Source organism: Sparus aurata, chromosome 12 (genome assembly GCF_900880675.1).
Source record: "Sparus aurata chromosome 12, fSpaAur1.1, whole genome shotgun sequence".
In the NCBI taxonomy this organism is placed as follows: domain Eukaryota; kingdom Metazoa; phylum Chordata; class Actinopteri; order Spariformes; family Sparidae; genus Sparus; species Sparus aurata.
Window position 1 is genome coordinate 12120914 of NC_044198.1, and position 15838 is coordinate 12136751.

Consider the following 15838-nt stretch of genomic DNA (forward strand, 5'->3'; position numbering starts at 1 on the left):
GTTTTTATGGCAGGGTATCTGTATTGGATGCCATTATAGAGAGATCCCCATTTTTAACCGATGGTTCCCTGTTCATTAGCATAATTATGGTGTGATTGTTTTTAAATTTTGCTACTTTTATTCCCACTTCCATTGAGAAACAATACAATGAATCCACGTAGGAATACTCATTTATTGTTGAAAAAGAACAAGAAGAAAAAAAAACAGTCTTTTTGTAGTTTGAGAGGAAGTCATGAGGTGCCAACAAAGCAAATTAGCTAAGAGGCCGAGAGTGAGCTTGGGAGCCTGCCCGTCTAATTAAGTAATTCCCCAAAGCAAACTGGGCGGCTATCAGCCTGTAGTTTTTCAGATTATCAAGGATAATTAGACTTAATTTTGTCCATTTATGTATTTTGAGTGAACATGCATGCATGCACACACAGACCCAAACCACCAAGCACTAACCTTAAAGTAGCCCCCAAGAGGTCCAGAGAGAGTTCACAAAAATGTCTTCATTGTGAAATTGCTTTTCAGAAAACACACACATGCACGCGCGCACACACACACACACACACACACACACACACACACGCGCACACACACACACACACACACACACAAACCAAGGCAGCACTGAGAAGGATGCCCGAGCTAAACGGGCAGTCGTGGGATAATTAAGCATGTTTTCCTCACCGCTTTTCGACTTCCACTGCCGTCCTTAATCACTCCCCTCACTTCAGCAGGTCCTGATGCGTGGCAAAGCTGGATTAGTCCTGACAAGGGCACCTGTACTGACCACTAGGCAGTGGTGTAGTGTTAATAGAGCTCTGAATAGAGACCTTTGTTGGTAATATAAGGCCTGGCGGGGTCCCACTCTCAGCCTCGCAGTGTTAATGGCTTCATCATTGGCAGGCAGGCCACGTCATTGCTTTAAATCACTTAAAAACCCCGGAGATAGATGCACAGAGGGACCTGACCGTGTCAGCCTGATTGCATCTCCTCTTTTGTTTAGCCTGGTTTCACTGATTTTGTGCGCAGGCACCCAGTCGCACTGGATGCCAAAGAAAAGCGTGAGCAAAATGCAGATGGTCTTAAAAAACTCGTATTGGATTTTGCAGCAAATACATTTTTCTTCACTTTTACAAATATGTAATAAATGATATTAGATGATCGGTACAGAGAAATTATCAGAAATTAAAACATGTTAATGTCCAGTTTTGCACAAAAGGATCTCTTTTCTCTCCTCACATCACTCAGGCTGGCGCGAGATGCCCCCGACAGATGCAGTGGCCACTTTGATGCCGTGGCCCAGATACGAGGGGAGGCCTTCTTTTTCAAAGGTATGGAGTCACAAAGGGAGACCGGCCGACCAGCGGACCGACATACGAACGCAAACCTACAGAAATGTGTGAGAAGAGTAGAAATACATGAGCTAGATGAGCGGAAGTCAAGGGAGGCAGAGCATATTAAGGAGGAGAGAGAAAAAGCTAAAGAGGATAAGGATGAGAGAGCCAGCTAACATGTAGAAGCTCGACTGAGCCCGCTGAGTCCCGCTGAGTCCCGCTGTGAGACTGCGGCCCAGAAATTTCATCAGGCTTTCATGCTTGCCCTCTGGAGGAATGACCCTGTAGCCCCCCACTAACAACAGAATCAAGAAACAGGCTCACATACCGCTCAGCAGCAAGTTTTTAAACCTTTTATATCTTTTATAGAACTTTAAAGAGTTGAAATTAAATGTTTATAGATCATTGATGCAATCACTTTGCCCTGAAAATGTTTCGGTTTTTTTTTTTTTTCAGACGTTTTAATTGATGGCAGCTCCTGTCAGTCTACAACATGTGTGGTGACGGGACGTCTGCCTGCCACAAAAGTTTAACCTCTTGAAGCAGGACTTGAAACAGACTCACATATCCCTCCCCTTTTCTTAAAGGAAAAGTTCACCCCAAAATGTCAATTCAGCCATTATCGTTGAAAGTTGTGTGAAGTTTGATCGTCCACAAAACATTTCTGGAGCAAACAGCAACAGTGTTGATCGCATTCTTCTGCACAACTGAAGTAGATGGGGACTCTATTTAAACTGCAGCTCTAGTCAGTCTATAAGAAGGTGGAAATTATGTGATTTGAAAATGATATTCTGCTTTTTTCCAACAAGCAGTTAATAAAAGGCTGTTATTTCTTGAATACACTTCCAGGAAACTTTGGTTTCTGCTTAACTTCTGCTGATGAGTAAACTGATTTTTAAACTATTTGACCAAATGTAACACCTGTTTATGAACTGCTTATTAGAAAATAGCAGATTATTATCATAAAATCATGTTGGTGTGATGTTTAAATACATTTTGAGGTATTTATTGTGGTAATTTGTTACTTGGTACTTATCACCCACTTGCCAATAAATTTGCAGACCTGCAAAATACTTTTACATTTGCTCTGTGGAAAGTTTTCCCTTAGGGAATGCATAAAGATAATAGATATTATTCCTTACCAGTGCCATCATTATTTGTAATCAGCATTCTGAATAGTGCTGATCCTCCTCACACCAAACTGTCTTGCTCCTCATAGGAAAGTACTTCTGGCGTCTAACCAGAGAGAAGCACCTGGTGTCTCTGCGCCCGGCTCAGATCCATCGCTTCTGGAGGGGCCTCCCAACCAACCTGGACAGTGTGGATGCTGTGTATGAGAGGCCAGGGGACCACAAGATTGTCTTTTTCAAAGGTACCAAAATGTTCCGATGTGTTATGTCATTATGAACATCTTTAAATGTACAAAAAGTTAGTCTGATTCAGTCATTTCAGTGGGCATCCACTATCACTAGGTTTTATTTACTTCTTGCATTCTTCTTTCTCCTCTCTTAAAAATTTATTTTCCAAATTCATTTATTAGCTCAATTAGACTGTTTAATACACACGATTTAGTAGACCCTGCTTTCTAAGTGACGGTTTCTTTTACTTTTAAAAAGCGTGATTCATCCGCACTATAAAGCGGCGTAATGAAAAAGAAGCAGTGCACACCTTTCTCTTAGTGTGGCTGAAACACTTGGAAATTGTGACTATTTTTCTCTATTTGACATAATGTAAGAGTTATGTATTTAATAGAAAAAACAGGGTGCAGAAACAAGGGCATGTCTCACATTTGATATAAAATGCACAACACCTTTGCTGGCAGAGAATGTTCTTCTTTGGCTGCGTAACAAAAATAAGTAAAAAGCTGGTACAAATCTTCCAGGTCTCTCAGGTGCATACACCATCTGTCTGATGGATAAAACTATAGATTTGGAAACAGATTTTCCCTCCCACCCTCTTCAGGTCTAAAGTACTGGGTATTTAAAGACAACATCGTGGAGGAGGGATATCCTCGTCCGATCACAGACTTTGGCCTACCCTCGGAGGGAGTGGATGCGGCCTTCGTTTGGCTACACAACGACAAAACCTACTTCTTCAGGGACAACCACTACTGGCGCTACGACGACCACCTGAGACGTATGGACCTGGGCTACCCTAAAGACAGCACACTTTGGAAAGGGCTGCCGTCACAACTGGACGATGCCATGAGGTGGTCTGATGGTGAGTAACCGATATGTTGTCCAGGCTGCCATAGACCCTATTCACACGGCAGTCATAGTCACACTCAGGGTGGGAAGCTCAAACGTCTTACTGCTGGATTAGAGGTTGAAAGTCGTATAAACGTAGGGAAAATGACAAATGGTTATAATTTTTACAGCTCCCCGATTGACCAGCAGCTTAATAGACAATGGATAATGGCAATGCCCAAGGGACATCAGGCCGTTTTGCAAGGTAAAACAACATATTTAAGAATTAGCTACCGTTGGACAACAGCTAACGTTAGCATTCAGCATCCTCCTAGCTATCGTTACTGTTTGATTGTGTCACATCATACCATAGGAAAGCCATAAAGTAACACTCAACTATCAACGCACATCTTTGACTCGTGTCTTTAACGTTAGCTAACATATACTAATGTTAGGTATAAGCTAATGAGTTATCATATATGCTGTTTTACCTTGAAATGCAGTCCGATGTCTCTTCAGATTTTTAGCAATTGTCTTATTGGTTGCTGATTAATCAGGGAGTTGTAAATTTGATAATTATTTGTCAGATTCCCTGCACTCAATATTTTCCTTTTGATAGCAGCATTTGAGCTTCCCACCCTGAGCGTGACATAAGAGGAATATGGCTGCCATGTGATATAGTCCAAAGAGGCCATGGTAATTTCCTTTTTCCCCAGAACCTTCCTCTAGCTCCTCCAGGGTAATCTTTAGGTATTTCCATGCATTTTGAGAGATGTCATCCCTGGTCTTGGCCTCTCCTAGTGACTCATGCACAAGACTCAAAGAGAGGCAGTCGTAGCGTATCAAACTGTCACATAGATTAAAAACAGTCAGTTGGCAGAGAACTTTAATTTTAACCACATGTCTATGACAGCCATGATGTCATTCTTTGTCACCAATCAAAGTCTGAGAGTAAAAGGTGAAGGTTGGAATGAAGGCAAAGTGATGCACATTTTGTTTTGTGGCTTGAAGCATCAGTGTGCTTTGGAATAGGCATCTAACAGTGTCTGAAACCCCTGTACGACAGAGGAAATGAGGGTTCGACAATTTTAGCAATTTTCCAAAACAGACAGTCTGACAAACATGCCAACTTCACACTGCGTTTGGCCTTGTGCACTGAGATGTGACAGAAGGCAGGGTTTCAACACTTTTCCTTTAGACATAGTCCAACGATAGGTTACAGTGTTGCTGTGCTGGTGGGAAATATGCCTGAGAACTAGTTCCAACCCACATAAAAATGTAAACAAACTAGAATTACATACATTGCCTATAACCTCTGACCGTTTCGATATCAAATGTCATAACATTGTCATTTTATTCTGTCAGACATTTGTATGACAAACCTTTGACCTTTGGCCACCAAAATCTAGTCAGTTCCTCCTTGAGTCGAGGTGAACATTCTTGCTACCCAACATGTGGTCAGTTTCCTTTTTCCTTTCCTTTTTTGAGCAGATGTCACAGAATGCTTCAAAATAAAAGAAAATAGCCAGAAATAAAATACAGATATATAAATCTTGCATCATAATATTAGAGAATACCCCAAAAGCAAGATGCCTCTCTTTGTCTTCAATAACATGGCAGCTCCTCTAAAGAACTTCCAATAAACGTATGATAAATGTGTGATAATAAACCTGCATTCCTACTTTTTCAATATTCCCCAAAATAAATGATCAAACCATATCCCCAAAAGGAATCCATCACCTCAGGTGAAAAGGTGTGCAGAAGGAAGCCGGTGACATATTTGACCCCTTCTGTCATGATTAAAATTTCATTATAAAGACATTCTGATTGATTACATTCAGTTTATAAATGAAGAATCACCACTGTCTTTTCCTTCCAGCGATGAATGATTACATTTCTCAGAGAAAAATAGAGTTGCAACACTCCACCAGAGCATCAGACCACTGGTAGCTCTGGTGTTTGCTATTGCCTCAGGCAAGAGCGTGTAATATCCTTCTCAGGGGAAATCCTCAAAGAGGAGTGAATTACAAGAGAAATATGAGACCACGATGGAACAATTATGCAAGTTGGCAAACAAGTTTTGGAAGTTTTACGATCAGATTACAATTGTGAGCCAACTTCACAGGAGAAGAAAAACTCTGAAATGGTTAAAAAAAAGGACTTGAATGTGTCGTTATGTTTCAGGTTATCCATTCGTCCCATTCTTGTGAACGTGATGTCTCAAGCACACCTCGAGGGAATTTCTTCAAATTTGCTACCAATGTCCACTATGACTCAGTGATGATCTGATCAGAATGTGGTGGCCACAGGCCACCATGACCTCAAAAAACACATTGTTGGACTCAGTAATTCATACGATAATGATAGTGAAACAACACACAAATGTCCAAAAGCATAAATTATGAAGTTATGACATTCAATATCTTAAACGTCAGAGGTTAATTCACTGCACCATCGCGGAGCAACTTCACTGGCACGTGAAGGTCTACAACCACAAGGCGCTAATTCTAGTTTTAGCTAGACAAGCAATGTAACTCTACCGAAGACACATCATCAGGACTAGATGAAAGTCTGCTGCAAATTTTGTGCAAATCCAAGATTTTTCACTAATGAGGAGGAAACTTTGACTGGCATCCATTCATTAGTGTCAAGACATTTCACTCGAATTGACACAAAGGGGAAATTAAGGAGGTCAGATGGAAACAGAAAAAAGTTTTCAAAAACTCAAAAGATAATTTGAATGTGGGAAATGTTCATGGTGAAGCGGTCTAGGTCACAGACATACAGTCCTTTATTAGTTTCCTGATTGAGCCTGTCACCATGGCTGAAGGGAACTTGAATGTCTGCACAAAGTTTAATGGGAATTCATTCAATGGGCAGGAATCCTTCTTCTAGTTTACATTTGATCTACTTTCTTTGTTTGCATTTTGGGTTTCTGTTTATTTAATGCATAAACACTTCTTGGTTGTGAGCTCAAACTTTTTTGTATCGGACTGCTTTTTCTCAGACTGACAGATGGAGCAAACCGCAGAGGGAGGATTGTAGTGGGAGCACCGGGGTGTCAGGTGTGACACTGAGGCAATGGCACAAGGTTTACATGGTTCACAGGTCAGATATGAGGGCTCACTGACCCAGGGACGTCTGCTTAATGTCTTAGCTTAGTACAGGGGAAAATACTCTGCATTTCCAACCACAGGCAACAAAGTTGTCCTATGTTTATTTTCAGGTGTGTGTTAACAATTATAGTAAGTATGGTATAGATGTTTCTTTTACTTTAAATCAATTTCTACCTCTCAAGGACAGTAAAATCGAGTAAATCGATTCCAGTAAGGTATTTGTCATCATCCACACGGTGCATTCTTCCATAACTTTTTTTTAATTTTTATTTGGCTTTATTTTATTTTGGCAGTCCTTCTGGTTGTATCCGTGCACATTTTTTTGCTGGCATAGCTGCAGTATGCAGATTAGAGACCAATTTGTATTCATTTTTTTTTTTTTCCACATGTCAAAATATTTTTTTAACCTTTTATCCATTTTGACATAGCACACATGGTCTTTTTTTCTTGCCAACACTCGCACGCTTCACATTCGCAGAATCAAACACACTCGAAACTTGGAGCTGGCCCAGTGTAATCAGCTCCCCTGTAGCAGCTGAATGTCAAGGTCGCAGCGCCTGCTCCCATCAGAGCATCATAGCTGCAGTCATCTGATCATATGTGCATGTTAATGAGAGGCTTTAAAATGGTCTGACGGCATTTGTTTGAGAGAATTTGCACAGCCGTTTTCTTCTTTCGGAGTGCTTTGTGTCTGTATTGGACTGGATTTTAAAAATACCCACAGAAACGAGCCAGTGAGTCCTGAAATTTGAGGCCACTCTCAGTGGGAGCCAGGATGTCCCTAATCCTCCCCCCCTGCAGCATGTGAATACATGGAAGCTCTTTCCCCGTCAGGTGTTTAGTGGTCTGTGTTCTGTCTTCAGTCCTGCTCCAAGCTCTTTGATGTGTGTGATGTGTGCTTGTGAGGGAAGAGGCCAATAACACAGACATGACTTTGCTCGCTTCACCCCCCCTCGGCCATTATCACCCCCAGAGCCTGTCAGGGTAAACTTGGAAAACTACACGCCCAAGCGCACATAGACCGACCATGGGGCCCAGGAACTGGAGCCACATCAAAGCCTGCTCTCTGTTTGTTTCACCAGCCCGGGATGAATAGAGACAGAAAGGAGATTGAGGAGATGGGGGGTTGGGGAGGTGGAGGGGAAGAGTGATATGACAGCAAGAAGAAGGGAGGCGATACGGTGACATAGAAATACAGCACTGGGATGGGAGGATGTATGTGAAACGAGGAAGAGAATGGGAATTCTGACAAGAGGAGATATGGGGACACCTGAGGATGAAGAAAGATAGTGAAGACAAGGGAACAAAGATTGGAGATGGGAGGAGATAGATGACTTGACTCGGAGGACAGATAGAGAAATCATATGGAGACAGAGAAAAGGCAGTAAAAACACAGAGAAATGGCTGCTGAGGAGGCAAAAAGGGGCATAAAGGGTATTAATGTAGCTGTAATGATGATAATGCAGAGCTGCTGACATCAATGTGACACCCAGGAATAGTTGAGCCTTTTAGTCATGTTGAGAAAAATGTAAAAGTAGAAGAAAAGAAATGTATTAAACTTGGATTATATCTTTAACCTGTAGAGGAAGTACACGTAAACCAGTAACCATGATGGCAAAAGTGTCATTACAGTGGAGATGAAGTTACAGCCTCCAGGAAGTGAATCGACCTTTTCTTTTGTTTTCTTTATTGGAATCAAAGGTTTGAAATCATGAGCCTTTTAAGAGGATTCTGTCCTGTTTGTCAAGCAGAAATGTCTGATAGCTTGGACCACCATATTTAACTATATCATTTCAGATGCTACATTTACGACAACAGAAGTAAATATGTTTGCAGATTTCACATATTCCTGCGCTACCCAAAAGTGTTGTTAACGCAACGTCACAGGCATTCGGCCTTTAAACAATTTTAACAAACAAAAAAAAAAAACAATGTACTAAACTTAAAATTTGACTAGTATGCTGAGAAATTAAATACATCGCTTAAGCCGGCTATAACCTCCTCCTCCATGACAAAGTGCTCCACTGTTGCTCCACGAAATACAGCAAGGAGTCACGCTATGACAATTTGTGACATGTTCTTTCATTACCATGAACATGGGTGTCTTGGTAGCAGTACCCAGTAAATAAAAACACTATTCACATGAGTAACTTTTTAAAATCAAAATGAAGCTACACTCGCGACCTGTTTTTAAAGACTGAGTACAGTATGAATTATTGCAGAGGCTGAGTGCAATAAAAAAGGTGGAGAGAGAAAGACTGTTGCTTTTTATGTCTTTTCGTGTGTTTCATTGAAAAAACTGGTCAGTAACGGCAGCCTTGTTCTTTAATTCTCATGTTGAAATAATGACTTAATAGAGAGGTCTCTCAATACCAGACACTGCCATTAATTAAATCTTATCACCCTGTCAAGAGTATTGTGTTGGCGAAATGACTCGAGGGTTAATAGCCAGTGGGAACATGAATTCAGCACTTTTCACAGCTTTAAGACTTTTAGTCTCAGACAAAAAGAAAGGCGAACTTCATTCCTATGGACTTCGATTTCCAATAATATTGACAGATGTATACATAGAATGCCTTTGTGATTGAGTGAAACGCTTGTACTTATGTCTTTACGAGGAACAAGTTCAGTATCAGATGTAGAGAATTTGAATTTGTGGGGAAAATGTGGGGATATTTTTCTGTGGCGATGTTACGGTCAGTCGTCGCTACAAAGGGCTATTTTGGGACTTGTTTTGAGGTTGAGGTAGGACTGAGAGAAACTGATTTGTGTTGGGTCCTCGGAAGGTTAGAGGAAGCAGGAGAGCATGCCTTATTTTTATTCCAACAGCCCGGCTTGAATATATTCTCATGATTATGCACAGGAAATGGACCCCACTTGGTGCCATGAGACTTCACCCACTTACAGGAAAACTGCCTAGACCAGCACTACTCCCTTGTACATTATAAACACCAGAAGAACATACACATTTACACACGTTTCATTATTTTATTTCAGGTTACTACAAGATTGGGTTTACATGCTTGGATGCTCACAAACTTGTCAGTTTTATCATACAGCAGCACTGTCTGACTGCCTGAATACCGAATCCGCTCTGATTGGTCAGCTCAAACACACCTGAGCCAGAACCGCCTACTGTGTCTCCACTTGGCTCTGTCCTGTTCTTGGCTTCCAGTAAACTATACTTGGAAATAGGCATAAATTATGCAAATTTGTGGCATGGTGATGTCACGCTGTCATGAAATTAAAGGCGTTTCAGGCACTATGGGGCAGTGTAGGCTCCTGTATGTGTGGACCTTCGGCTTTTGAAACGGATCTCATCCATGCAAAATGACTTATATAACAGACTGAAGGGAAGGAAAAAAATAAAGGGAGGAGTAAATGTAATTTGTTGTTTCGTCAAGGGCAGAATGACTAAAGTACACGTAAAAACCTTTATGCTTTATTTGTGTTGTTTGGCATTCATTGTAAAGGCCAACGAATGAGTAAAGAAACAAGGAGAATTCATTGTCGTTTTAATGATTTCATTTAGAAAGGGACGCTGGAACATATTGCTCACGACTATTCTTGGTACAGATTCACTCATAGTACAGGTCCTTGAGGGCTGGAGTAAATTCAGAATTAAAGTGAATACTTGAGTTATTCTTTGTCTTCATTTTGTGACTTTCATTTCAGTAACTAGTAATGAAATGAATGAACATCATCACAATCTTATCCTTATTCCTCTCCCTCACTTATCTTATAAACAAATTAATGAAAGAAATGAATAGGAATCAGTCTTGCCAAAATACCCCTTTTTTGTCCCATTTTTCACATTGACTTGATGTTTTCACTTACTTGATGTTTTCACTTTTGTTAGTACAAAGTAGTATTTTCATCAGAAGGACACTGTGATTAGTATTTCTTTTGCTATGCCAGTGCTCAGTTGGTATTTTGGTGACTCTAATTAACTTAAGTAAACCTGAAGTGAAAGGACAGATGCAGTAGGGGTCGTGTCAGTAACGATCAAGTGGCACAGTGCAATTTTGGTGTCAAGAAAGGCCTTGCTGTGTTCTCCCGCAGGACCTCACAAAATTACATGTGTAATCCCAGCCAGATTTACCTAAGCATTCTTCAGATATGACTTATGTGTTAAAAGTATGATAACCATTATTATCAGTGAGGCAGAATCTGCCCTGGTTCTTCCTCTAAGCAGCAAAACAAAATGCACCTTCTCTCCAAAGACTAATTTAAGGGTTGTTTGTGCCTACTGGTGTTCAATTATCCAGTCTCTTCCAGCGTGGGTGCTCAATCTTGCAGCTATCACTAGCACAAGTTATTGGCCACAACTCAGCTATTCTGCACAACATCCAAGTATGGATGGGCTGCCTCCTTAGATTTGGTTCAGATCATCCATCAGAGTCCCATGTTGACTCATTGCTGTCCCAACGAACAGCGACTGAAAAATAAAAGCTTGTGACAACTTATGGTGACTGGCAATGCTAATGTGTGCCAGTTTAGCTATTATTTACTGAGAATGAGACCAACCATCTGAACAGTGAGTACATCAAATACTAATCAGATTGTTTCTTTTAGAGTAGTTTTGTGTCAATAGACACCGAGAAATTGACATTTTTTTCCCAGTGTAGAGAGAGTCACTGGATGAAAACTTTATCAAGAAACAATAGCAAATTTATTATGTGTGTCTTTTATTCCAAAGGTACAATACCATTACATGGATGGTTTAGGGCAAGGGTTAATGGTTAACATTGGAGAGCAGTGTCTGATTCCTTGCAATAATAGATGGGATATTCAGATGGTTATGGTATGGGAAGGAAACGTACATGGATTGTCCAAAATCTTAAAATTTAGTGAACAATGATCATCTCGTTACAATCAAATGTTCTTTCAGAGAAACCTTGAGACCTGATGTGCACCACCCACCCAAACACCATTGCTGACCAAGTACCACACCCTAAAGTCACCAACTGATGGCAGTGGCCCACCCAGCCAGGCCATGCTATTTTCAACACCACAAACACTGCTCAGGAATGGTCCGAGGAACATGACAAAGAGCTCAAGACATCAACCTGGCCTCAGACCCCAATTCGATCACGAATCCATTGGACGTCCTGGAGCAAATTTGATCCATGGAAGCCCAATCATGAATCAGACTTGGCTCTGACTCTGCAAAGTATGGACACAGGACCTCTGGGGTCAACCTGTGGTGTCTGGCCCCATGGGTGTTGGCAGTAGATCCTTTGAGTTTCAAAGGCTGCGAGGTGAGGCCTCCATGGATATGACTTGTTCGAGTGCATCCCATAGATGCTCAACTGGATTGGGAGCTGGGAAATTTGGAGTCTGGGTCAATGTCTTGAGCTCTCTGTCACGTTCCTTGGGCAATTCCTGAGAAGTTTTTACAGTGTGGCAGGGTGCATTTTCCTGCTGGTGGGGCCACTGCCATCAGGGATCACCATTGCCATAGAGGAAGTACTTGTCCCACAACAGCGTTTGAATAGGTGCTTTGTGTCAAGTGGTATCCACATGAAAGCCAGGACCAAAATGTTCCCCAGCAGAACATTGCATTGTAAGGAGATGATCAGTGTTATTCACTTCACTTGTCAGTGGTTTTAATGTTCCAGCTGATCGGCGTGTATAATCTATGCTGCTTTGTGAGCAGACCTAGAAACTCACTAGTGGGACTGCATTAAGTAAAAAGAGAGTCTTTGTGGTGGAGCTGCCTGTTCATGCCCAGGGAGAATCATATGTTGTATTATCCCACCCTGTTTTAAATTATTCCCAGTCCATCTGCGGATGAAGGATTTGTGAATTTAAGGCCCCTGATGTTTTATATGTTATGAGCTTTTTGTGGAGACAACTGTGTACCTTGTTTGAATAATAAAACACACCATCTTGTATTGTAATCTGTTCTATGTTGTACATACACACACTAATACAAATCCTCCGCCCTCTCTCTCTCCCCCTGAAGGCTCGTCCTATTTCTTCAAGGGGAAGGAGTACTGGCGAGTGCCTGGCAGTGACATGGAGGTGGAGGCCGGTTTCCCCCGCCTTATCGCTAAAGACTGGCTTCTGTGCACCGAGATGCAGTCGGACTCTCCAGACACGGAGCCCAAAAGCACGGAGACGGGAGGAAACGTGCACCATCACTCAGACCATGCAGAGAACGGCTTTGAGGTGTGCTCCTGCACCTCGGACACCGCCTCGCCTTTAGGTGCCCGCCCATCCCCGTCTCCCATGTGGTTGCTCCCACCTCTCTGGACGCTCTCGCTGGCGTTCCGCTCTGAACCGCTATGATGCCAAAGCATGGGACAGAGGACACTCAGTGGAGGAACTGGAACATTTTGTTCACATTATATCATTTGGTAACCTTTTGCGCTAATTTTGCTGTAATTTATTTCACATGTCATGGTGGGCACTGCCAATGAAAGTACTCAACCTTATAGGCATCAACCCATTCACAATGCTTTACAAAGTTTTTCATTAAATGGTCAAACTGCCTCATCTCTGCAAGGAAAAGTTATTGAATAGAAAGACGAGTACCAACAGTGAGTATTATTATACTTCATGTGCAAAGTAGGGAAGTAGGCAGGTGCAACGGTAGACTGCATGCCAACACACACAATGTTGCCTGTTTTGATAAATAACAGTAAATGCTTTACGACAGGGTTGGTTTAACAAATGAGGTCAAAGGTAGGGAAGGCGATTTCTTAGAAAGATAACTGATTTTTAAGTCTCATTGCCAGGTCGTTAAATACAGACATTTTGGGTTAGAATTTTGGGCGGGACTTGACAACCTAAGAATGAGACTCACTTCTTTGCTCCAGAATCACCTTTTATACTTTCAAAAATAGTTCAAAGGGGCCGAAAAAGATATTTTTGCCTTCTGTGCTATTGAGCCACGTAGATGGTTCGATTGTTGTGTAAGTTTCTGCTTCCATCCCAGTACAATGGAGGTGAAAATTAAGGTAACCCTTCTATTTACAGACCCCTAAATACTAAGTATTAACCAAGTAAATATATGATAAATAATAGCATTAATTACAGAGAGACCACATTTGAAATACTAAAAGTAACCTCCAGCATTTCCCCTCAATTCAACTAAGTACCTTGTTGTAGTAACCAGTTTAGGCTGGGACTCAGATATAATTGTGTTCTTCCTTGGATTACCTCCTCGATTCATATCAATTCAAGTTACAGTTGTGGTTCTCAAAGTTTTATGTTGGTAACAGCCTACTTGCCGATAAATGTTGTTCTTTCATTTATGGCTACACCCATTCATAATGAGATTTAACCTTGAATCTATGGAATTGTACAACTCAAATATTGGATATCTGCTTAGAGATGTTTTAAAATTTTATTTAGAAAGTCAGCTGAAACTGAGCTGTAGCTAGGTTGCCAAAAACAATTTTCAGAAAATTACATTTGGGAAATTCAACAGTAGCATGCCTTAGGGTTAGGGCAATGGCAGTGTTATCCTTTGGGATTTATTTCCTCTGTTAAAAGTAGTTCCAGTGGGAAAAAAACTGTTCATCAAGAAGGTCCAGAGACTTTTTCTGAGAAGACACAGGGCTGTTGAGTTTTAGAGTAACTTTTCAATGCCGTGTGCACCAGTAACACTTTACATTCACCTCCATTGAATTGGATGTCTCAGAAAATGGGGTAAATAATATATAGACTAGTCGCATGGCAGGATTGCACCAGAGGGTATTGAGGATATACAGTATATTTAACACACATAAGTCCGGGTGTGAACTAGCCTCACTAAAGTGCCCCTGATAAGCATGAATGTTTGGTATCCTGCTCTCGGCAGAATGCAAACTTCTACCGTGGGAGTTCTAGATGGATGGATGAGTAGGTAGATGGACTCTGTCAGCACCAGTATTCTTGCCTAAATCCCTCCAACTGCACTCTGAAGTGAGGAACTGCTGCTCATGTACTCATTTCCTCCACAGGCTCATAATTCTCACCTCTGGTTTGGAAGCATTCCCTGCTCTTGGTTTTAGTTGTATCTTTTTATATGCGATTCTGATAAAAGTAATATTCCTGTTTATTTGACATTGTTTTGATCAGGTCATAGAGTTTATAGAGCCTTTTTGTGACTGTTGGATACATTTCCTTAATCACCCGCCTCGGCTCCTCACGAAGACAAGAGTCACAACTTGGCGCCTGGATTTATTCTTGCTGTAAAGATATATTTACCTATAGACTGATATATTTGAGTTTAACGGTTCTGCAGTTATTGCATAACCTGGTGGACTGTGTATATTTCAAGGTGTGTTTTCTAATGTAAAATATTTTTGTAGAAAAATAAAAAGAATCTGAATGACTCTGTGGGCTAACTGTGGTCACGTGAATGTGTATGTGTGTTCAGCTGTGTGGGCTGAGTGTGTAATTATTTAGTGTCATTGAAAACAAGCCCCGAGCTTGAAGACAGATGAAGGTAGCATGACAGCTTGCAGACACCAACTGGGGAGCTGCTCTCCATCACTGATGTTCTATAAGCGTGGCTTCTCTTGTAATGGTCACTGCTGTTCATCAGGAATGCAAACCATGTCACATCAATCACAGCATGCACCCTCACTCAGAGTCAGCCTTATGAGCAGACTGGCTGGCAGAGGATTATACAGTATACATGTGTTTCTTAGGAAAGAGGAATCAGAAAAGTTATGTCACCTAATCCCCAAAAATGTTCACCGGCTCAGCTACTAATAATTCAGAGATCAAAGTTAACAGGATGTCAGGCCTGTCAAGTCTCAGTAGACACACACACACACACACACACACACTAACGCACAAGGCTGGAGGTTTAGTTTCAGTGGTGCATTAAGTCAGAAGTTATTCAAAAAGGGAAGGAAATATAGTTTGTGAATTGTGAATGCCGTTGGTGATATTTTTTCACTTAAACCAAGGAAATAGCATTTTCACCGGCAGGAAAATGTGGGTAATATTTTTTAATCGGAAAACAAAAGTTGCAATATGTAAGAAATCTTTCAAAGAATAATTGAAATTATCAACAGTATTGTAGTACTGATGTTAGAATGCTAACCAGCTAGCACCATCCCATTCCAGTCCTAAGCTCCCTCGCTAGCAATGTCAACACAAACATTCCCCCAGTGCTCCAAGTTCACTAACTGCATGGCTAACAGAGCTAACTAGCTATGACAGCTAGTTTGATACAGTTAGCAGTTACCCTGCCTGCTCTACTCAAATTTTA

The 15838-nt window shown here is 41.3% G+C and overlaps 1 protein-coding gene across 2 annotated transcripts in view; it reads left to right on the forward strand.

Annotated features, from left to right (window-relative positions):
* Positions 1–14963, forward strand: part of LOC115593203 (matrix metalloproteinase-17-like) — a 108328-nt gene extending 93365 nt beyond the window's left edge. For both annotated transcript variants that reach the window (XM_030436650.1, XM_030436649.1), the window contains 4 exons: positions 1237–1319; positions 2542–2694; positions 3285–3542; positions 12593–14963. In XM_030436650.1, the coding sequence (XP_030292510.1) occupies positions 1237–1319; positions 2542–2694; positions 3285–3542; positions 12593–12918 (820 nt within the window). In that variant the 3' untranslated portion in view covers positions 12919–14963. The remainder of the gene's footprint in view (positions 1–1236; positions 1320–2541; positions 2695–3284; positions 3543–12592) is intronic.
* Positions 14964–15838: the final 875 nt, after the last annotated feature.